We start from the raw sequence: 24,541 nt of genomic DNA, 5'->3' as shown, positions 1-24,541 counted from the left end.
CCAACTCTAAGTTCCACTGATTCTTTTCTATTGATTTTTTTATTCTCTACTTTGTTTATCTCTGCCCTAATCTTTAATATTTCCTTCCTCCTGCTAGCTTTGTGTTTGTCCATTTTTTGAAGTTCCACAATGTATAAAGTTAGGTTGTTGATTTGAGATCTTTCTTCTTTTTTTAATGTAAAGTGTTTATAGTTATAAACTTCCCTCTTAGCACTGCTTTTGCTGCATTTTTTAAAGATTTTTTTATGTTTTTAAATTTTTTTTTATATGAGAGAGAAAAAGAACGACCACGGGGAGCTGCAGGCAGAGGGAGAGGGAGAAGCAGACTCTCTCATCCCTGGACACTGGGATCGTGACCTGAGCTGAAGGCAGACACTTAACCAATTGAGGCACCCAGGCGCCCCCTTTTATTGCATTTTATAAGTTTTGATATGTTGAGTCTTCATTTTCATTGATTTCAAGAAATTTTCTAATTTCCTGTGTGATTTCTTCTTTGATCTGTTGTTTAAGAGTGTGTTGTTTAATTGCTGTGAATTTGTAGTTTCCAGTTTTCCTTCTGCTGCTGATTTAGTTTCATTCCATTGTGGTTAGAAAAGATGCTTGATTTGATACCTATCTTCTTAAATTTATTAAGACTTGTTTATTGGCCTAATATATCATCTGTCCTGGAGAATATCCTATGTGCACTAGGGAAGAATGTGTATTCTGTTGTTGGATGGCGTGTTCTCTATCTGTGAGGTCCAACTGACCTATAGTGTTGTGCAAATACTCTCTTTCCTTATTGATCTTTTGTCTGGTTGTTCTATCCCTAATTGAAAGTAGAGTATTGAAATCTCCCACTATTGTTTTGCTATTTCTCCCTTCAACTCTTGTCAATGCTTGTTTCATGTATTTAGGAGTTCAGCTGTTCGGTGCATAAATATGTATAATTGTTACATCTTCCTGAAGAACTGATCCTTTTACCATTATATAATATTTCTTGTCGCTTAAGACAGTTTTTTACTGATGATTTTGTCTGATATTAGTATAGTCACCCTGCTCTCCTTTGGTTGCCATTTGCATGGAACATCTCTATCCTTTCACTTTCAGCCCCTGTGTCCTTAGGTCTAAAGTGAGTCTCTTCTAAGCCACATACCATTGGATCCTGTTCTGTAAATCCATTCAGCCAAACTATGTATTTTGATTGGGGAGTTTAATCCATTTGCATTTAAAGTCATTCCTGATGGGGAAGGATTTACTATTGGCATTTTGTTAACTGTTTGCTGTATGTTTGTAGTTAATTTGTCCCTCACTTCCTCTCTTACTCCCTGCCTTTGTGTTTTGTTGATTGATTGTAGTGACATGCTTTGATTCCCTTTTCATTTTCTTTTGTGTATACTCTATAGATTTTTTTTTGGTGGGGGGGAGTTACTATTGTGATTACATAAGACATCTTAAAGTAATAACAACCTATTTTAGACTGATAAGAATTGCAATCACATACAAAAACTATTCCTTTACATCTGTCCCCCCCCCTTTATGTTACTGATGTCACAAATTATGTCTTTATAGATTGTGTACCCATTAACATCAGGGTTTATAAAGGTTTTTGTGCTTTGGATTCTAGATTCTAATATAAGAATTAAAAGTGAATTTATACACTAAAATCACAATAGTATAGAATTCTGTATTTGCCCATATATTTACTGGAGAACTTTACACTTTCATGTGGCTTTGTGTTGCTGTCTAGCATCCTTTCATTTCAACTTGAAGGACTCCCTTTAGCATATTTTGAAGGGCACATCTAGTGGTAATAAATTCCCTCAGCTTCTCTGTGAGGAGTTCTTTCTTTATTTTTGAAGGACATCTTTTGCAGATATAGTATTCCTGGTGGACAGTTTCATTTTCTTCCAGCAGTTTGAATATATTATCCCACTCCCTTTTTGCTTATAAGCAGTATAAGCAAGAAGTATACTGCTAAGAAGTATACTGATAATCTTATGAAAGCTCCCTCGTATATGAAGCGCTGTTTTTCTATTGCTGCTTTCAAAGATCTCTCTTTATATTTGACTTTGAGCAGTTTGATTATAATATGTCTTGGTGTGTGAGTCTGTTAGGGTTTATTCTAGTTGGAGTTTGCTGAGCTTCTTGAATTTCTATTTCTATCCTCATTTGTTCATTTCTATCCTCAGATTTCATTTTTGGGACATTATTTCTTTAAGCTCTCTGCCTTTCCCCCTCTTTTCTTCTTTAATACTCCTATAATGTGTATAATAGTCCACTTAATGATATCCCATAAGTCTCAAGTTATTTTTTAGGTGTTCACATTTCTATTAATATTCCTATTTTGACAATGCATTATTTTCCTAATTTTCTTTAGTTGTCTATCTGTATTGTTTTTAGCTTATTGAGCACCTTTTTTTAAATTTAATTTTTAAAAAATTTTTCTGTGTTATATTCATCACCATACAACACATCATTAGTTGTTTTTTTTTTTAATTTCTTTTCAGTGTAACAGTATTCATTGTTTTTGCACCACACCCAGTGCTCCATGCAATATGTGCCCTCCCCAATACCCACCACCTGGTTCCCCCAACCTCCCACCCCCTGCCCCTTCAAAACCCTCAGATTGTTTTTCAGGGTCCATAGTCTCTCATGGTTCACCTCTCCTTCCAATTTCCCTCAGCTCCCTTCTCCTCTCCATCTCCCCATGTCCACCATGTTATTTGTTATGCTCCACAAATAAGTGAAACCATATGATAATTGACTCTCTCTGCTTGATTTATTTCACTCAGCATAATCTCTTCCAGTCCCATCCATGTTGCTACAAAAGTGGGTATTTATCCTTTCTGATGGAAGCATAATACTCCATAGTGTATATGGACCACATCTTCCTTAGTTTTTGATGTAGTGTTCCAAGATTCATTGTTTTATTGAGCATCTTGAAAAGTTATTTTTAATTTCTTGTTATGCAGTTCTTAGATCTGTTTTTGTTGTTGTTTTGGTTTTCTTAGGGTTTATTTTGTTTTTTTGATTGGGTCATGTTTCCCTGTTTCCTTGTACATCTTGTGATCTTCTCAGTTTGGGGCACTTGATGAACTACTACCTCTCCAGTCTTTATGGACTGGCTTCATGCAGGGAGAAACCTTCACCAATCACCGTTCTAGAAGTTCTGAGACTTCTCAGAACTTGGTGGGGGGTTGAATCTTCTTTTGGGTTGTGCATGAATACAGGTGACTTTAGCTACCTTAATTTCCTCTTTCTTCTAATGATCTTTTTTGGTTTTGGTCTGTGCTGTATTCTTCCCCTCACCTGTTGGTCCCCCTGGCACCTTCCTGTGGAACTTCAGAGTCACTGATGCTTCCATGTGGGAGGGCACTTGCCTCTGTCTTCAGTGGTCTCCAATCTCATATCAGAACTAAGCTCTGTTCCCGTCAGTACCCTGAGTCAGGTGAGACAAAAATCAGCCTGTCAGGCAGCCCCTTGACAAGCCAGATGCTGAAAGCAGGTCCAGTCTATTCCCTCTGTGTGAGGGAAAAGCCAAGAACTGACGGTATCCTCCTGACTGTGTTGCTCTATGCTAGGAGAGAAGAGGCTAGGGCGAGAAAATTACAGTAAATTTTTTTACACTCTCTGCATTGTTCCTTCTCTTTTTTATGCATTTACAGGGGTGCCATACCCCTTAACTAGTTCCTAGGGTTCCACAAAGGTATTTTGGTCTGTATATTGCTAATTTGGTATCTTCCTGGGACAATGAGGACCTGGAGCTTTCCAGTCTGTTATCTGACTAATGTCACACCCTAGTTACTTTATTTGTAAAATTTGGATAATACCACCTAGTTCATAGGTCGTTATGATTAAATTATAAAATGTAAGATTCTTGGCATATACCTAGTATTTTGGAAATGTTCCCTCTTTTCCTGTTTGGAAATAGTTTCACACATTGTATGTTTGAATATGATTTTCAAGTATAACAATGCTTATGCCAATAAATTAAATCTGCTTTTATTGTATCTTTCTATTTATTTGTATATAATAATATTTTTTGTTAGTCACCATACAGTACATCATTAGTTTTTGATGTAGTGTTCCATGATTCATTGTTTGTGTATAATACCCAGTGCTCCATGCAATCTGTGCCCTCCTTAATACCCATCACCAGGCTCACCCATCCCCCCACCCCTCACTTCTAATCATGTCAGCTTTATTTTTATAGCATTTAAAAAATTATTATATATATTTGGATATACTTGTGTGTATATATATGTTGTATACAACATATATATATTTGTATATATATTTTTATACATGTATATATTTGTATACAACATATATTTGTATACAACATATATATATTGTATACAAATATATATATTTATATACATATATATATCTGTATACAACATTATACACACAAATATATCCAAATATATATAATAATTTTTTAAATGCTATAAAAATAAAGCTGACATGATTAGATATAATACTTCTTTGAAAACTTGTTTTGGTGATAGAAAAGTATTTCTAGGAACACAACAACCTGTATTTTGGAGAATGGCTTTAATGGGAAAAGCAGTTTTTGTATAATATTAAAATTCAGTATTTATTTAAATGATATGATATACTTAAAAGATATAATTTAGAAATGGAGACAGTTTATTTTAAAAATCATTTAGCCTGGTGGTGGGTATTAAGGAGGGCACGTATTGCATGGAGCACTGGGTGTGATGCATAAACAATGAATTTTGGAACACTGAAAAAATAGAATAAAGTTTAAAAAAATCATTTGCAGAGTAGTAATGTGTTTTCACTTGAAATATACCCAGTTGAATACTGGCAAATGTCTAACATCCTACTCTCAAGGGGGTTCAGGAGAACCTCTTGACGAGTAGCATTTGCTAATTTCTCTGGTGTAAAAACTCCCACCATGGATTATTCAAACTCCTGCCATGGATGTCACTGAAAACAGAGTTGGGAAGAGTTATGTGTTTGAGCACCATTATATGGTATTTTACTGTATATAATAGATTTAAATAATTTCTATAAGATAGATAATGGTAAGTATAATAGGAAGTGATGAGATTTGTTACCCTTGTTAACATAATATATTTAATTATAAGTTTATATAATTTCATTTTTAATGCTGTATAAAAATCTGCTTACAAGTTCTGGAATTTTAACAAACAGTACTAACATCCTAAACAAGTCTCCTCCACCATGCCCCTAAGTCCGTATCTTTATATTAATTGGGAATCTTTGGTTGCAATTGACAATGTAACACAAAATACAACTCAAACTAACTTAAGCAAAATATGAAGTTATTGGCTTACATGATAGAAGGTCCAGAGGTAGATAGGGCTTTGACATGTCTGAATTCAGGAACTCAAATTAACCCCCCAGTAATTACTCTGTCTCCTGGCTCTGCTCTTCTCCATTAGGTTCCTTCTCCAGTAGACTCCTCCATGAGGCAACATAGTTGGCATTTATAGATTCTAGATTACTAGACTTTATGTCCTTCATCTCAGAGTGACAGAGATTCTTTCTGTTTCCAAGTCCATCTCAGTCCCTGAAGTAAGACTGTGAGGGAGCCCTCTTAAAATCGTGCCCTCCTCTGAATCAATGACTATGTATGGGGGCTTGGGAAACTCTGACTAGTTAGGTCTCCCACTCAGGAGGTGGGAAAAGTAGAGGCCCTGAATGATAGGAATGCCCCACCACCCCACCAGAAGTGGAGAGAGGTACCACTCTAAAATTGAAATGTCATTACCAAAAGGGAAAGGCAGGGAAAGCAAGAACAGCACACGTTCACCACATTCTACTTACCATTGCATTTTTATTTTAAGGTTCTATTAAGGAATGTGGGCATGAGGGGCCAGAAGACAGTCTTTCTAATCACCGACATTCAGATTAAAGAGGAAGCCTTTCTAGAAGATATTGACAGTGTGCTCAATACGGGAGAAGTACCTAACATTTTTGCTGTTGATGAAAAGCAGGAAGTGATGGAGGTAATGCTTTTTAGGAAGTGGTGTTCCCAACACAGAAATGTTCTTATCTTGTTACTTTTTCCCTGCCCTTCAGGACAATTATAGCTTGCATATTGGATTTTGGTAATTAAAAACTTAAAAGTATATTATTTTAATACATCTTTTCTTGGTAAACTTCAAATCACTTCTACCATAGTTATGAGACAGAATTTTTATAATTCCTTTTTTCATAATGATGGTAATTGCATCTGTTTGATCTTATGTAGCATGTTTTACGAGTGATTATACATTTTAAATCACGTCTTAGGGTTACAGTGATGTGAAAAAACATAGCTTTGAAATATTGCTTGATTAGCTGTTATAGTTTACCACTGGTTAGCAAATTTTTAAAAAGCTTTAGTAAAACTCCTTGTCCTAACAATTCTGATAGATCTGAGAATTATGCTTTGTGACATAATTGACCAAAAAAATACAATTGTGAAGTGCCAACTACTTCAGATTGTCCTTCAGTCCCCATTTCTAATATCTTCCTACAGAAGATCTCTGCTAGTACTTGCCTCTTTCTAGTTGTCATAATTACTATTACCCGTAAAATATATCATTCATATCTGGGTGTTTCATTCCAGAATGAATGTTCTTTCTGTATCTTTTCCACTGATAGCATCTGTAGTAGAATAGTTCAAACACCTGCTTTTCTCTTGTATGGAATGGAACTAATATATGTATACAACATAGTTCCTCCTATATAGGGTGTTGTGAGGCCTGAAGATCAAATGAAATGAAGCCCTTATGAAGTGTCATGTACTTGGAATGCCTTCAATAAATGAGACATTACTAGTTTGTGGCCTGGGGTGGGGAAGGAGAAAAGGAATAAAGAAAAGATTCCGAGTTCTCTCTTTTATCTGGGTGATGTCAAGGGTGTGTCTAAGGCTGTTGAAAAATGGTGATTCTCCTAATTTGTAGGATAAATTCATCCACTAAGCTCCCATCCAAGAAATAGTCATCCTTGGGGAGTGGGATTTCTTCAGCTTTGCCAAGCTTTCCTGCTCACTTTAGCTATTTATCTTTTCATCTTGTCACTTTGCTACAGAACTTCCATTGCTTCATTATTTCTTATGGTCTGATCCAACAGTGGCCTTAAGAACTTCTTTCTTTCACATTCCATCCCAGTCTAGGAATATCAGATTAATTTATCCACAAGGAAATAGCCATAGTCAAAACTCAGGAGTACTGAAATGTATCTGTTTCTCTGCTTTATGCTGATTTTTTAAAATAGAAGAAGTAATATGAAAGGATTTCTGTTTATTTTCTTCCTACATTCTGCACTACCCTGGACATCCCACTTTGGAGATCGTGTTCTGGACTTTGCTTATTTCATCCCTCTGACAAAGATCTCAGTATAAACCTCCTCACTCCTGACAACTGGCCTCTATAACTTGGACTTGGCACTGCTTAGAGCGCCTCTCTTACAGACTCAGCACATGTCTCTGATTTCAGCAATAGAGTTCAAGCTTCAGACCTCCATTTCTAGCCTACATTTTCCACTGTTCTATTTGCCTTCCTTAAGGAATTAAATTATTTCTGTGTCTTTCTCAATAAAACAGTGACTTCTTATTTATCACTTTCAGTGATATTTTCTCAGTTCCTTTAAAAATACTCATTTAGGGGCACCTGGGTGGCTCAGTGGGTTAAAGCCTCTGCCTTCAGCTCAGGTCATGATCCCAGGGTCCTGGGATCGAGCCCCGCGTCGGGCTTTCTGCTCAGTGGGAAGCCTGCTTCCTCCTCTCTCTCTCTGCCTGCCTCTCTGCCTACTTGTGATCTGTCTGTCAAATAAATAAAAATCTTAAAAAAAAAAAAATACTCATTTAGGGGCGCCTGGGTGGCTCAGTGGGTTAAAGCTTCTGCCTTCGGCTCAGGTCATCGGGCTGAGTGAGCCTGCATCGGGCTCTCTGCTCAGCAGGGAGCCTGCTTCCTCTCTCTCTCTCTGCCTGCCTCTCTGCCTACTTTGATTTCTCTCTGTCAAATAAATAAAATATTTTAAAAAAATACTCATTTATATTTGACATAATTCATTATTCTTCAGCTTACATTAGAGTTCACTCTTTGTACTGTACGTTCTATGGCTTTCGGACAAATGAGTGCTGATGTGTATTCACCATTAAGTATCATACAGAATGGTTTCCCTAACATAAAAATGCCACAAGTTCCATCTATTTATGCCTCTCTTCCTCCCCCGAACTCCTAGCAATCTCTGCTGTTTTTTCTGTCTCCATCATTTTAGCTTTTCCAGAATGTTACATACTTGGAACCATACAGTATGTAGCTTTTTTGGATTGTCTTCTTTCAGTTAACAATATGCATTTAAGGTTCTTCCATATCTTTTTATGGCTTGATAGCTCATTTATTTTTACCTCTGAATGATATCCCAGTGAATGAAAGTATCACAGTTTATCCATTCACCTATTGGGGGACATCTTGGTTGCTTCCAAGTTTGAGCAGTTATAAATAAAGCTGCTCTAAACCTTTTTAATGCAGGTTTTTGTGTGTTTCCAACTCCACTTCCCCTTGACTGCTGTGAAGTTTCACTCAGTTTGTCTAATTATTTTTTCAGTAACAACTCATTTTCTTACTCCCCCGAATCAGGCCTGCTTCCAAAATATATGTGCGGGTCCGTGTGGATATTACACTCCCACAGAAAGCTTATCTACCTAGAAGCATTAACCCTTATTATATAAATAACCGCCATACTTATATTACCATCCTCGCTCTTTCTTGAACTTTTATTCTTATGGCTCCAACCAGACATTACCTTTCTCTATTTGCATGTCCCAGGGTTAACTCAGAGTTAGTGCAGATAGACCATGTGAACATAACATCATAGACTGACACTGATCATAATAATCATAATTTGGGAATTACTGTCAGAATGCATATACAGAGTCCGTTTATAATTTTCCAAGGATATAGCTAGCACATAAAACAGAACATTATCTAAAATAGAGAATTCTTTTAGAAACCAATTCATTGTAGTAACTATAACATTGTGTGTGTGTACATAATAAATATGTCTACAGATATCTGCTATCAAAAAAAACTTTTTAAAATCTATTTATAAGATAGTTATTGACTCTGAAATCTTTTGTGCTCTGAACAAGGAGAAAGGTGGCATATAAAAACTAATAGTTCCTTACCTATGAGAGAAGAACTACTCAACTGTTCACACATAATAACTCATTTGATCCTTCAGCTACCCTCTGCTGTAGGTACTCTTTCCCCATTTTACAGATGAGGCAATTAAGTTACAGACAGTTTAAATAACTTGCCCCAAGGTCATATCGGTAATAAGCTGCAAGCTGGGATTTGAATTCAGTAGTTTGGTTCCAGAGCCATGATGCTCAACCTCAAGTAAATGCATCTCTCATATAAAGATGAACAAAGAAAATTAGAAGTGCCCCCTAATCTCATTACCAGGCAACTGTATTAACATTTTTAAAATACACAAATGTTGGGGCACCTGGGTGGCTCAGTGGGTTAAGGCTCTGCCTTCAGCTCAGGTCATGGTCTCAAGGTCCTGGGATCTAGCCTCACATGGGGCTCTCGGCTCAGCGGGAAGCCTGCTTTCCCCTCCCTCTCTGCCTGCCTCTCTGGCTGCTTGTGATCTCTCTCTCTCTGTGTCAAATAAATAAATAAAATATTTTTTAAAAATAAAAATATGCGAATGTTGTAAAAATAAAGTGAGTGAATGCAAACAGTATAAAAATGTCCAAAATTTTAAAAAAAGAATGATATAAAGCAAGAAAAATGTCCAGAATAAAAAGTGACAGCTTCCCTCTCATACTGTCCTTTTAAGTCCATCTCACCAAAAGTAACCGTTATAGTTTCTGTGATTGCCTCCATAAAAATGTGTGTATGTACTTACACATGTGCATAAGTATTTTTTAATTTAACAAAGAGGATCATATTATACACACTGTTGCAGTTTGTTCTAATTTTATCTTGCTGATCTTGCCCTACCACATACATTGAGGCACCTCCTTTAATGGTTACACAAAATCACAGCATTTGGATGTTTTATAATTTTTTTAAGTGGATGTTTTGGTTGTTTTTCCTCTTATAAGCAATGTTGAATTATGGTTCTATACATCTATCATGGTGAACTTTTTTTTCTTTTTAATTTCTTTCATGGTGAACTTTTTCTTTTTTTAAAGATTTTATTTATTTATTTGACAGAGAGAGATCACAAGTAGGCAGAGAGGCAGGCAGAGAGAGAGGAAGGGAAGCAGGCTCCCTGCTGAGCAGCAAGCCCGATGCGGGACTCGATCCCAGGACCCTGAGATCATGACCTGAGCCCAAGGCAGCGGCCCAACCCACTGAGCCACCCAGGCGCCCCATGGTGAACTTTTTATGGGTATCTTTATAAGTTAAATTCTTAGTAGATATTTGTTTTCAAATTATAAAATTATGGGGTTGGAAGAAGTCTTCTAAGTACAAACGGTATCAAAGAAATTCTACTGATATAAAAAAATTAAGGGTATTTATAAGGTACTTATTTATAATAAAAATTCTTAATATTCCAGTATCTACTAATCCCATTATCAACTTGTCCATTTTCATTTATAAGGTTTTTATTTTCTGTTATTCCCTAGGGTGTTCGTCCTGTAGCTCAGGCTGGCAATAAACATGATGAACTCAGTCCCTTGGCCCTGTTCGCTTTCTTTGTAAATCGCTGCAAAGAAAATCTTCATGTGGTAGTGGCCTTTAGCCCCATCGGAGATGCTTTTAGAAATCGCTTGAGACAGTTCCCATCCCTCATCAATTGCTGTACCATTGACTGGTTCCAGGTTTGTATTTTGGGGCAGCGGTGGGCGGGTGAGAGGCAGTGGCAACTAAATCTTTTAGAATTTTCTGAAATCATACTCCAGCTCTGTTAATATCCATTCAGCACGTGTTTCTTGATCACTTACTCTAATGACAGACATAGTGCTTGGCGCCAGGGACTGATAAGCCTACAGGATCCCCAGAAGGATCTCACACTCTAGACTGGAAGATAGGAAAGGCAGCTGGCAAATGAGCAGCTACAATTATATAAAAGAGCTATAATCTTGGTGTGCAGAAGGTATACTTATTAGGACAGTGAATCTCTGAAGTATGAAAATAAATTAGTTACAGAGAGAAGGAATATATTAAGAACCAAGAGAATGTGTTAAACATAAAAGTATGTATAAACCTACATGTATATATGTATAAAAATACACATATGTAGGTCTATGTCTGTCCATATCAATAGTTATATCTATATGTATATTTCTTGTAAGTAATTGGCTCACATGATTATGGAGGCTAACAAGTTTGAAGATCTGTAGCCAACAAGCTGGAGACCCGGGAAGCACACCTCATAGAAACATCCAGCATAGTGTTTGACCAAATATATGGGCACCCCATGGCCCATAGTAAAGTAGACACATAAAACTAACCATCACAAGGGCATAGTATGTGCAAAGGTAGAGCATAGAGCAGAGAGGGCATGGCTCATTTGTGTAAATGCAAATTATTTGGCATAGCTGATTGGCAATGAGGATAGCAGGAGTTAAGCCCGAGCTTTGGGTGGGTGCTGAGTTCTAAGGTAATTTGTAAATGTGCCTATGAATTTGGTTTTATACCGCAGACACCTTGGGAGCATTAACATATATTTAACTAAAATATTTCAAAGGAAAAAGATCCAAACCCTTGGAGGCTATATGGTGGATGGTTTGGAATAGGGCAAAACAAAAGAGAGGAAGACCAGCTGGGTGATCATTTCAGTCATACTAACAGCAAATGATGAAGGCTCCCACTTCACTTAATCGTAAGGCAAATTGTCACTGCCTGTGTAAGACTATGAAGTAGTAGTAATGCTCTTGAGAATAGTATTTCATGGTACCTTCTATTTAATTGTTTTATGTTCAATACAATGTGGACTATAGATTATAGACTAAATTATTTTATACATCTTTTTTTTAAAGATTTTATTTTAGAGAATGAGAGAGTGTGCAAGAGGGGTTGGGAAGGTGGAGAAACGGGTAAGGAGGGAGAGACAGAATCTGAAAAAAACTCCACCCCGAACACAGAGCCCAATGTGGGGCTTGATTTCATGCCTGTGAGATCATGACCTGAGCCCAAACCAAGAATTGGACGCTTAACTGACTGAACTACCCAGATGCCCCGAATTTCTTTCCTTTTTTTTTTTTTTTTAAAGATTTTATCTATTTATTTGAGAGAGAGAGAGAGCGAGAGACAGAGAGAGAGAGAGCGGGGGTGGTGGAAGGAGAGGGGGAAGCAGACTTCCTGCTGAGTAGGGAGTCTGACTCAGGGCTCAGTCCCATGGGAATCATGACTTGAGCTGAAGGCAGATTCTTAATCAACTGAGCCACCCAGATGCCCCCAATTTCTTTCAAAAATAAATTTCTGGCATTTATTTGTTTTATTCTCTTTTACCTATTTATCAATTGTGTGAAAAACTATTTTTCCTAGGACTACACAAATGTTTCAGCTAGAGGACATTTTAGTGTTTACACAAGAATAAAAGCTGTGTGAAACAATTTTGATTTGTGAAAACCATATCTTAATACCATATCCATTAAGTGGCCAGAAACCCAAACCAAATAGTCTGTCCAACTGTAAATTTTTCTTTTGTGAAATCTTATAAGTTTACTATTTCTGAATGTCTTTGTCATAACCATGAGACTTTCTCTTCTATGTTAAGTAATTCAGAGTTGTTGAGAAGATGTTTTAAAAGAGGGAACAGAGAATTGCAAATAAATAAGGGAGTTTAAGTGGATAACAGAAGGTTTTACACTGAAGCAGTGAGGATGTAGGATCTGTGTCAGAATGATACTAATGCCATTGTCTGGGACTTAAGTCTGAGAAACTCAGGAAGTGATTGTAAGTCACAGTGTGTCACATAGGTCAGGACAGCATTAACTTTGTGGCTAGATCTGTAGTCTCAAAGTAGGTTGTGTACTTAGCAGGGGTACCAAAACAATTCAGATGATGAGGGAAGAAATTACTGGAATTTTTTTTTTTTTAAGTAGGCTCCATGCCCAGTGTGGAGCCCAGTGCAGGGCTTGAAATCACAACCCTGAGATCAAGACCTGAACTGAGATCAAGAGGTTAGATGCTTGACTGACTGAGCCATCCAAGTGCCCCTGAATATTCATTTTTGTATGAAATATTTCATATGGGTTAATATTGACACCCTTACTCAGTTTATATGTCAGATGGCCATGTGTCATAGACAGGATGGAAGGTGCCCTGAGGGATCCATCTCAGGGATAAACTAAACATTGAAGATGCAATGCAAATATAAGTGGATATAACAGAATGGCATAGCTAGCTTGAGCTCTGTGTCCGCCACGTCATGAGGCAAAAGCAATGACTACTTAATGAGATCTGACAGGATATCAGTTAAAACAAATTTAAGAAGGCTATATAAAATATGGATTGATATGTTAAACAACCTTATCCCTAGAGTATATCATACCATGCAATATTAGCTTATGATGGCATTGGAGAGACTGTTGGTTTCCTGTCAACAGCCATTCTCTACCTATTTCATCCTTGCCTACAGAATTCTGATTTTGTGTCAGAAGGATTGATTCCTGGTTGGTCTAAGTCAATATTGGTGCTCTTGTGCCTCTTACTATTGATTGGTTTATACATGAGCCTATTGATGACCCAGTCCTTGCCAGTAGGTCCTGAGTTCAAGTCTACTGGGGAGCTTTGGGGAATAGTTTTTTCACTAAAGGAAGAGTTACATGGTAGGAAAAAGGCCTTTTTTGTCTCTCAAACTTGTTGCTTGAGCATATAGTGTCCATAGCTGCAGCAGTCCTCTTGCCACTACGATAGGACAAGCCCAAGGATAAAATATACTAAGAATGGTAGAGCAAAAGGGTGGAAAGAACCGGATCATTGATGACATGGTTGAGTTTCTAAATTAGGCACCTCTGGAAAGTACTCCATTTCTTTCTTTATTATATATGATGATATATCCCTTTTGTTTGAAGACACAGTAAGACTGGTTACTGTCACTTTGGCCATAAATATTCTAGTTGCCACAGTTAGTTATTAAAACCTTCATGACTAGAGCACCTGGGTGGCTTAGTTGTTTAAGCATCTGACTCTTGATCTCAGCTCAGGTCTTAATCTCAGGCTTGTGAGTTCAAACCCCGCATTAAAACAAAACAAAAAACCCTTCAGGACTAGCAGGATAATTAAACATGAATCACCCAAAACAGAAAGATAAACCTTTATAATGCTTTCAGTGACATATAGCTCATATGACATTCACTCTGGCATTTTACAAAAATTCATAGATCTCCGTAATCTCACTGATTATTCACTGATCTCGATAATACAGTCTATTAGTAGGTATGCATACTCTGGCAGTGTGTGCTTAAAACTTTACTAATGGAGTGCTAGGTCAAAAAGGGTTGACTTTCACTAGGCTAGAGGGCCAGAGGCTGAAAAAAATTTATCTTAAAATGAATATTGTCTGATACAAAGGAAAATAATTACAAGCGTCTTGTTGAATCTAAATGAAATTTGGAAAATACTCTAATGAGCAAGTAAAGATTAATTGTTCATTTAACATAAATTATTTCACAGAATAAATAACTTGTAATAATTATTGACAGAGGCTGTCTTAGGCACTGAAGATAATGGTAGTGAGAAAAGGTCCTTGCTTTCATGGATTTCATGGTCAGGGGAGACAGATGATGAATGACTGAACAAAAAAAATTATGTCATGTATTAGTAAGTGCTAAGAAGGAAACTCAGGACAAGAAAATGAGAGGGAATAGTGTTTTAGAATGAGTATTCTAGAAATAACCTCCTAGTAAGTTGGTCGTTGAGCAGAGATGTGAAGGAGAATCACGTGTGGGTCTACGTGAGGAGGGTTCTAGTCAGAGGGAATAACAAGTCGCAAGGGCCAGAGGCAGCAGCACAGTTGGCATATTCCAGGAAAAGCAGAAGAATCATTTCCCTGAGACAAGACTGGAGGAGAAGCAAATTTTGGGGGAAGAAACTCAAAAAGTTCAGTCTGGATGCTATAACAGGAATTAGGATAGATGCTAGTAACAAACCCAAACTAGGGGCGTGTGGATGGTGCAGTCTCTTGAGGGTCCGACTCTTGGTTTTGGCTCAGGTCATGATCTCAGAGTCCTGAGACTGAGCCCTGTGTTGGTTTCTGCACTCAGCGCAGAGCATGCTTAAGACACACACTCTCTCTCCCCTCTCACTGTGTGTTCTCTCTCTCAAATAAATAATTAAATTTTTAATTAATTATTTATAATTAAATAAACCTTGAAAAAAAAAAAGAAACCTAAACATATAAAGTATTTTTCTCTCATAGAAAAATTCTGCAGATAAATACACTGGGATTTTGTGGCTTAACAAAGTCATCATAATCTCAAGTTCATTCTTCTTTGCTGTCCTTCACATGTGGTTGCCACCCTCGAATTCACCTTATGGTCTAAAATGGCTGCTGGAGCTCCAACTCTCAGATCTGTGTTCCAGGCAATAAGTAGAATAATAGGGCAAAAAGGCACACACAAGCTCTATGTAACCCTGTAAAAAGCCTTCCTGGAGGGCCCCACCCAACAGCTGTCTATATGCCTTTATCGCCTGTGAATTGCAAGCAATCTAGGAAATGTCGTCTTTTATCTGGGCATATTGCGATCTAGAATAAAATTGGAGTTCTAAGGGAAAAGGGCTGATAGGTATTAGGTGTGCAACTAACTTCTGCCACTGTCCTACTAAATATGGGGCATCTACTTGATATCCAAGTGGATGAGATTAGGAAAGCAGTGTGGTATATCCTTGATATGTAAAATGTCACTGATGCTTCCTTTATATTGTGTTATCTTTAATTTTGGTATAAAAGTATTTGTTAGCTCTTTCACAGATTTACCTATGGTCTCAGCCCACCCAATTCTATTTTCCCCATTAAGGTTTTAATTTTTTCAACCCCAAGGTCTTCTCTCACAGGAAGACATTTATATGGTTAGAGTGGAACTACCCATCTTAAATTTCCTAAGTTTTTCTTTTTCTTATTTTTAGCCATGGCCTGAAGATGCCCTTGAACTCGTAGCTGTGAAATTCTTAGAAACACTGGAGCTTACTGAGGTTGAAAGGCGAGAGATAGTTCCAATCTGCAAACACTTTCACACTACTATTATGGATCTCTCAGACAGGTTAATATTACTAAATTTTAAAATGCAAAGTGCCTTGTATTTTAACATGTCTCTTTTTAACATGTCTCTTTTTCTGAAAGCTCAAAATTTCAATAGGATTTCTATGTCTTCTAAATATTTCTGATCATTTAATTAGGGAGGACCTTGGCTTGCAAGTAATGGAAAATTAATCTAGGTTTAAGAAAAAGGAAGAATTTAGGATAAAGATTCAGGGGTATCTCACAAGCCTAAGGGAAAGATTACAACTGGATCTCAGATGTGACTGAGAATGGGTTAGAAAGTCATCATAAACCCAGAAATATTTTCCTCTGTTTCTCATCCCTGTTTCTTTCTGGGCATTTTTTTCTCTTTGCAGACTGCCCTTCCTTCCTTCCTTCCTTCCTTCCTTCCTTCCTTCCTTCCTTCCTTCCTTCCTTCCTTTCTTTCTTTCTTTCTTTTTTATCTTTGATTTTTTTCTAGTTTTGAGATATAATTGATATATAGCATTATATAAATTTAAGGTGTATAGCATAATGATTTTGTATATATACATAATGTGAAATGATTACTACAGTAAGTTTAGTTCCTATTGCCTCATTTTTCTTCTGGTAATGAGAACTTTTTTAAAATTAATTTTTAATTTTTTTATAAACGTATAATGTATTTTTAGCCCCAGGGGTACAGGTCTGTGAATCACCAGGTTTACACACTTCACAGCACTCACCACAGCACACATACCACCCCCCAATGTCCATAACCCTGCCATCCTCTCCCGACCCCCCGACCCCCAGTAACCCTCAGTTTGTTCTGCGAGATTAAGAGTTTCTTATGGTTTGTCCACTTGTGATGAGAACTTTTAAAATCTACTCTCTTAGCAATTTTCAAATACACAATACACTATTGTTTACTATTGTCACCATGCTGTACTTTACATTCCCAGAACTTATTCACCTTAAAATTGGAAGTTGGTACCTTTTGATCACATTCACCCACTCACCCCCACCACCCCCTGCCTCTGGAACCTCCAATTTGTGCTCTATTTCTATGAAATAATTTTTTTTTTAGGTTCCATGTATAGATGAGATCATATGGTATTTAGCAGACTGAATTTTCTCCTTCCCATTGCATATGGAGAAAACAGTCTGCTTCTCAATTCTCAGGTTTACTTCTTGCAATTTCAGCTCTAGGCAGACTGATGGGCCCTTTCCAGTTCCCTTTAACAAATTTATACCAAAAGGTGATCAGCCTCATTTGTGTCCAGTGCCCAACCCCAGGCTAATCAGCCATGGTTAAGATGGCAGGTTTCATAGAACAAACACTGATGGTGGGGCACTAGATAGAAGTTTTCAGAAAAATGGAGCTGGCTGTGGATAACTCAAAAGTATCTGTTTTACCTCTGTTCATCTCTGAAATCCTCATTTCAAAAGTGCATAAACCCAAGTGCTTATAGTATACCGCCTATCCAGAATCCTACAGCTTGGTAACATTGTTGGCTTTGATGGTTGCACCCACAGTGGGCTCTACCTACTTTGTGTACTTGCCATGAGAAACATTGCTTCTGTTGTCTCCATGTGTATATGTGGTAATCTTACACTTCTGGTCATACCCCATTCAACCGGTGTGACACACTCTGTGCAGAGAATGCTGACTCATCCCCGCTATCCTATCTGCAATGCCCCTCCTTCCTACTATACTTCACTAGCTTTCACAGTATCTTGGGTCCCTTTCTAGCGTTAGATCCTCCTGGTTTATGAAACATGTAAAGAGATCTATATCTTTCTTGCTGTTGTTCACCTTTGATACCCATCTCCGGTGATTAGTGCTTTTTAAACACATCACTGCTATTTGATATTTTGCAGACAAGATATTAGGATGTGGTTATGTGTAGAATTCTCAGAATGTTACAGAGTTCAAGTACACAGCAGCTTCTAAATAAAATTAACCTTTATTCTTCTAGGTTTGTTGTTGATGTTATGTTGAATATACCTCTTACTTTGTGCAACTCTTTACTTAGAGTAAGATATGTTGTCTGTCTTAGGTTCTTGCAGGAGCTAGGACGACATAACTACGTTACGGCTACTTCTTATCTTGAACTTATTGCCTCATTTCGACAGCTTTTGACTAAGAGGCGACAAGCTGTCATGGAAGCAAAACAGCAATACGTGAATGGTCTTGACAAATTAGCTTTTGCTGAGTCTCAGGTAAATTTGATGAGCTGCTCAAAATAGTAACGTATCACAGGAAATATAGGAAATCATAAATAGCAAGAGTTATAATTTATCAAGAATATACTATGTGCAGGGCACTGTGTTATGTGCTTCACACACACTCCTTCAATTATTCCTCATAACCACTCCATGAGGTGGACACTTTAATGATTCTCATTTTACAGATGAGTAACATGAGTTTTAGAGAAATCCACTGAGTTTCCACACAAATACATTTTGTTTTATTCTTCAGTTTTTTGTTTTGTTTTTTTATAGTAGGCTCCATACCCAGTGTGGAGCCCAATGTGGCTTGAACTCACAACTGTGAAATCAAGACCTGAGCTGAGATCGAGTTGGTTGCTCAACCAACTGAGTCACCCAGGAGCCCCTATTCTTAAGTTTTTGACTTTTGGAGAGAATAAAATAAGTCTGGGTTGCCTTTTTTATTACTATTATAATAGCTGGCTAAATATAAGATTGTATTTTTAATGAGTCAAGTGATAGTGATACTTGTTTAGGTTATTAGCATTAGTTCAGTAGAAGCAACAAGGTTTGGGTAATCTGTATGCATTGTATACCATGCCCAGAGTATAATAGGGACTCCCCAAGCTGCCACCGTCTTTCTAGCTGCACTTATTCAGGGGCAACTGCATCCTCTTACTGCTCTGTCATATACTCAAGGACAATGAAGTCTTTTGTGAAGAAAACTGCCCATGCGCTCATGGTTTTATTTACCATATAAAGAACTGGAAGGAAAGTTAAGATTTTCTGGACCTGATGCCTTATGATACCTTTAAGTTGCGATTTTCTGTGTTTCACTTCTATAGCTCTTGTTGCTATGAAAACTTAATGGCAAACTATCTATTTAGGTTGGAGAAATGAAAATGGAGCTTGTCCAATTACAGCCCAAATTGGAAGAAGCTAAAATTGAAAATGCACATATGATGCAGGTAGAGTATCTTGAGTTTTTTTTTTAACTGATGTCAGAAGACAATTGAAATATGTAATATTAGCCTTGAAAATATTCCTTAATTTTTTGCCACTACTAGATTTTAGGAACCTAACCCTTTTCTGCTTACCGGCTATCTCACTGAGTCCTGTGTGAGTTGTGTTGATTTTTTTTTTAAGAATTCATTCATTTATTTATTTATAGTAGAGAAAGAGAGAGAGTCCCAAGTAGACTCTGTGCTCAACACAGAACCTGATACAGGTCTCCATCTCATGACCCCGAGACCATGATTTGAGCCAAAATTAAGAGTCGGATGCCCAAGCAACTGAACCATCCAGCCACCCCAGCTGTGTTGATTTTGGAGGGAAGTGGGAAGCTCATTATCCAGTTAGGTCACATGTATTTGCATTTCTCCTCATTTTATCCTGGGCCCTCCTGCTCTTCAACATGATGTGTTGAATTCCCTAATTTCCAAACATACTCTTGTCTCTAGGATAGAGAAAACAGTAGGATGTTGGTGGAATTGTTTTATTTTTTCTCTCTGTTTAGGTTATTGAGATAGAGTCTGCACAAGTGGAAGCAAAAAGAAAGTTCGTGAAATTAGATGAAGAAATAGCCAGTGGCAAGGCTGAAGAAGCCCAAGCTCTGAAAAATGAGTGTGAGAGTGACTTGGCCGAGGCAATTCCAGCCTTGGAAGCAGCACTCTCTGCCCTGGATACACTCAAGGCAAGTGTTTGAATTTGCTACCTTGGGTTTCATCAACAAACTCCATACAGGTCCTTGGTTCATTAGGTGTGGTTCTGTTCCACGGGGTGGGGGGGGGTGTTACATCGTTTTTTTCCAGTCAAACAAAACTTGCCTCTTCACTGTTCATCTCTGTCACTATCTTATATTTTGGCTGTTCGTGTTATTTATAATTTTCATTCAGGATATTTCAGTGAGAAGGGAATAAACAGTCCCCAAGAGGCCAAAGCAGTCCCGTACATGGACCAGGAGGCAGATGTTAAATAGAGTATGGAGCTAGCTACCTTCCTGCAACTTCCTGGAGGTGCCTATATGGAAAAACTAGAATAGCTTTCCCAATACAGCTGTGGGGGGCAGCTGCCTGAATTACACTGCATTGTGTATGACCTATTCCAATATTTGAACAAGACCAGAACAACCTCACCAAACAGAGCAGGGGAGACCGCTTCTGCTGACTTAGAAAGCCCAGTGTAGGAGGCCATTCAGGTTGCTCAGACTCCATTCTTCAGCCCTTTCCTCATTCTACTAATTTCTATGTAAGATTCCTGACAAGACTGTGAGCTCAACCTATGGGTAATTCAGCATCTCACAGGATAAACTCTTCTGATTGTCGGTTATATCAGCCTTGTAGTTATAAGATATGTTATTTTAAGGCATTTATATAAACGTCTAGCGCTTTCATTGTGCTGTGAACCAGAAATTTAAAACTCTGGGCTGATTTTTTTCTTCCTCTCTGCTCTCTGGCACATTTAAAAGCCACATCCTACCTGGTGGTCTGTCTTCATTCTCTCTTTAGATGTTTATCACAGCAGCCACTCATTCTGGCAGAGCCCTGTCTTTAATAGGCACTCCATTCTAGAAGACCATGAGCATTAATTTAAATAACTATCACTGTGGACTATGGACTTTCAGCATCACTTCCTCTGAAAATCATAGGATTCTTGATGCCTTCAAACCTTACAAGTTCAGATCATTGATACCAGGTTCCCCTCTCACTGAGAGTCTGTTGCTTGTACCCTTCCTGGTATCAGATACTGTATTATATGAGGTAGACTTCAGTTGCAGAGAAGAGAATTGGTTCTATTTAGTATAAGCAGACAAGGATTCTTTAGAATATTTTGTAAATGGATTACACAATTATTGGAAGAGCTGAAGAAATAGATCCTAGGCTGAGCTGCCAGGAATGACTCACAGAGCCAAACTGGAAATAGTCTCCCAGAGGAATGATCCTCTGAGTCAGAAGCCTGCAGAGCCATCCCAAAGAGCCACACCACCTTCACTGTAATCTCTATCAGCAAAGGAGATGCCTCACCACCCCCCCATGTCCCCATTTATTCAGTCACAATTCTGGTATCATTCAAGTGATCTGATGGTGGAACCCAGTGACCACCCACAACTCTAATTTGTGAGGAAATAAAATACATAGTTGTTAGCTTTCCAACAATTGCAAAGGATGTCGGAAGGATATTGGAGTGGACAATAAGTAAGTGAGTCTGTTGCATTGGTCATAACAATATATACCTTTTTAGGAAATAAGTTTAAATTAGGGTCAGGATACCTGGGTGTCTCAGTTGGTTAGGCATCTGCTTTCATAATTCTGGGGTTCTGGGATTGAGTCCCATGTTGGGCTCCCTGATAAGTGGGGAGCCTGCTTTCCCCTTCCTCTGCCTGATGCTCCCCCTGCTTGTGCACTGTCAAATAAATAAATAAAAACTTTTATAAATAAATAAGGGTCTACCTCTACTTTCTTCTTCTTTTTTTTTTTTTTTGGTAAAACTATATAAGCAAATACATAATTAAGTCTTTAAATTCGGGTTCTTAATCTGGGTTCAATCTATGGACTTGGTATGCAAATTTTTAATATACGTGTAAAAATGTATTTTCTGGAGGATTCATAGCTATATTTATATTCTCCTAAGTCTATGAACTCCCAAACATTTGAGAACCATTGGTGTTAATCTGTGCTAAATTTAAATAGTCTTTTATTAATTATTTCATAATTATGCAAAGCAAAACAACTATAATTTCAATAGAAAATCGATGCTCCATTATTCTCCATTATTTTCTAAATTCTCATTATTTAAAAATAAACTGCTAAATAAAGATACTCTGTTTTCTTTCAATTTAGCCAGCTGACATTACAATTGTGAAATCAATGAAGAATCCTCCATCTGGTGTTAAATTAGTTATGGCTGCTATTTGTGTCATGAAAGATATAAAACCAGAAAAAATTTCGGATCCTTCAGGAACTGGAGGCAAGGTAATTACTAGACACAGATTTAATCATATTCGTGAATGTACAAAACATTTTACATCAACAATTATCCAATTAAACATCAATAGTATCCAGTCCAGAGAAGAAATATTGTTTTCCAGATTGAATGGATTCAGAATAAAGTATGGAAAACATTATCTACATGTATTCCACAGTAAAACTAAAGCAGTATAGCATCAGAAAAAATGTAGTTCCAATTGCTTCTATTTGTTTTTCTGTCTGTGCAGGTTACCTGCTATCATGGGGTGGGATTGAATGAACACTGAAATGTGTGAGCTTTTTCCAGCTAAGATTCTCAATGATGTAATATATATAACCACATAGGTGTTATTCTGAGCATTCAAAAAATTCTGCTGAGTTAAGCAGTATAGTGGAGTTGTTAAAAGTATGTGTTCTAGAGCAAGAATGTCTGTATTCAGAAATCCTGTCTCGCTAGCAGTGTGGCCTTGGGCAAGATGCTTAACCCCTGTGGAACTCTGGAGGATTATTATAGTACATGCCTCACAAAGTTAATGTGATTATTAGATTATAAATATAGATACATACATATAGATCATATGTATAGATGGATATGTATAGATTATACATATAGATAGATAACACATATAAAGCTCCTATGAATAAAGCTTTATATATAGTAAGTTTGCAATAAATTGTCATTATGATTATTATTCAAGGCTATATCCCTTAAAAAGGAAGGTGTAGCATCCATCCTAAACTCAATTATGGACTTATTTTCTTTTTGGGATTTTATAGTACCTAGGTTTGAATTCCTGATTGGAGAATTGGGGTGTCTGTGTGGTTGTGTGTGTGTATGTACTCTGTCCTTACTGAGATAATAAGTCAGCTCTCACCAAGCCATTCTCATTTACACACACACACACACACACACACACACACACACATGCACGCATGCCTACCTATCAGGCTTCTGGAATTAGGAAAAATACTGTTGGGCTAGTTATTTTAATGTCTTTGCTAACACAAGTACCATGTGCTTTATCCTGTAACTGGCAGAGTGACGTGTAATCCTTGTCTTCTTTCTCTTCTTTATCTCACTTGGGGAGCCTAGCTGGGTGAAGAGGTCATCCATAAGAAAAATATTTGTTACCTGTTTTAGTCCCTTTGAGCTGCTATTACAATTACCGTAATCTGGGGTGGCTTTTATTTTTCACCGTGCTGGAGAATGGGGAATTCTGAGATCAAGGCTCCAGCAGATTCAGTTTCTGGTTGGAGGGCCCATTTCCTGGTTTATAGATGGCCTTCTTTTTGCTGTGTCCTCACATGGCTGAAGTGGGAGGGAGCTCTCTTTTACAAGGACACTGATCCCATTCATTTCCTAATCACCTATCTACGAACCAGTGTCAAAATACCATCACACTGGGGATTAGGTTTCGACAATATGAATTTTGATGGGGGGGATAGGGACACTTTCAGTCTATAGCACTACTTTTCTGGTTTGAAAGAATCAAGAGTAAAAGAAAACAAAGCTGGAAATAATAAAAATACATTTTCTTATATGAAATTCTGAGGGTGTTTATGCTAGTTGCTTTTCTTATATTTCCTAAAGAGAAATAATTGCATCATTTGCCTTTCAAGGTATAATTTTTAATAATGAATTCAGTATATAAGTTTATGTTCATATCTTAAATGTTTGATATATTTGGTACATTTTTGGGGAGAGGAGTCTATTTCCAAAGAGATGTAAGTTGATATTTTGAAAGTATATGGTTTCTCTGGATAATATACCTTAAACTTCAAGAAGGAAAATTTATACAGAGCATCTTTAATTGTATATTTAATAGATTTCCATAAATTTTATTTATAGATATTAGATTACTGGGCACCTAGCAAAAAGCTTCTGGGAGATATGAATTTCTTAAGAGAATTGAGAGAATATGACAAGGACAACATTCCAGTGAGTTTCATTGGATTTTTAATATACATATAACTTTGCCAAGGTGTATAAGATCTTTAACATTAAGCAATATTTTGTAAAATGTAAGATAGCTCATTTTTAAGATTTAAATAATGCAGAAATATTATATTATTGACTATATTATGAATTCTCATAATGCATAAAACCACTCCTTCATGCCATTGAAAATCATTTAATGAATTACTATTTTAGTGTATTATTAACTTGAAACAGTTCTCTTGTAGTAGTTTCATAAACCTGAAACATAAATGTATGG

General features: G+C 37.2%; 1 protein-coding gene across 7 annotated transcripts in view; it reads left to right on the top strand.

Moving 5' to 3' along the window:
- DNAH12 (dynein axonemal heavy chain 12) overlaps nt 1-24,541 on the top strand; it is a 221,669-nt gene that overhangs the window by 131,877 nt on the left and 65,251 nt on the right. For all 7 annotated transcript variants that reach the window (XM_032868373.1, XM_032868369.1, XM_032868370.1 and 4 more), the window contains 8 exons: nt 5,823-5,984; nt 10,610-10,804; nt 16,059-16,192; nt 18,210-18,372; nt 19,248-19,328; nt 19,877-20,053; nt 22,200-22,331; nt 24,175-24,264. In XM_032868373.1, coding sequence (XP_032724264.1) covers nt 5,823-5,984; nt 10,610-10,804; nt 16,059-16,192; nt 18,210-18,372; nt 19,248-19,328; nt 19,877-20,053; nt 22,200-22,331; nt 24,175-24,264 — 1,134 coding nt within the window. The remainder of the gene's footprint in view (nt 1-5,822; nt 5,985-10,609; nt 10,805-16,058; nt 16,193-18,209; nt 18,373-19,247; nt 19,329-19,876; nt 20,054-22,199; nt 22,332-24,174; nt 24,265-24,541) is intronic.

This window comes from Lontra canadensis, unplaced genomic scaffold, assembly GCF_010015895.1.
Source record: "Lontra canadensis isolate GAN:19392208 unplaced genomic scaffold, GSC_riverotter_1.0 scaffold35, whole genome shotgun sequence".
Lineage (NCBI taxonomy): Eukaryota > Metazoa > Chordata > Mammalia > Carnivora > Mustelidae > Lontra > Lontra canadensis.
This window is presented reverse-complemented; position numbering and strand designations above follow the sequence as displayed.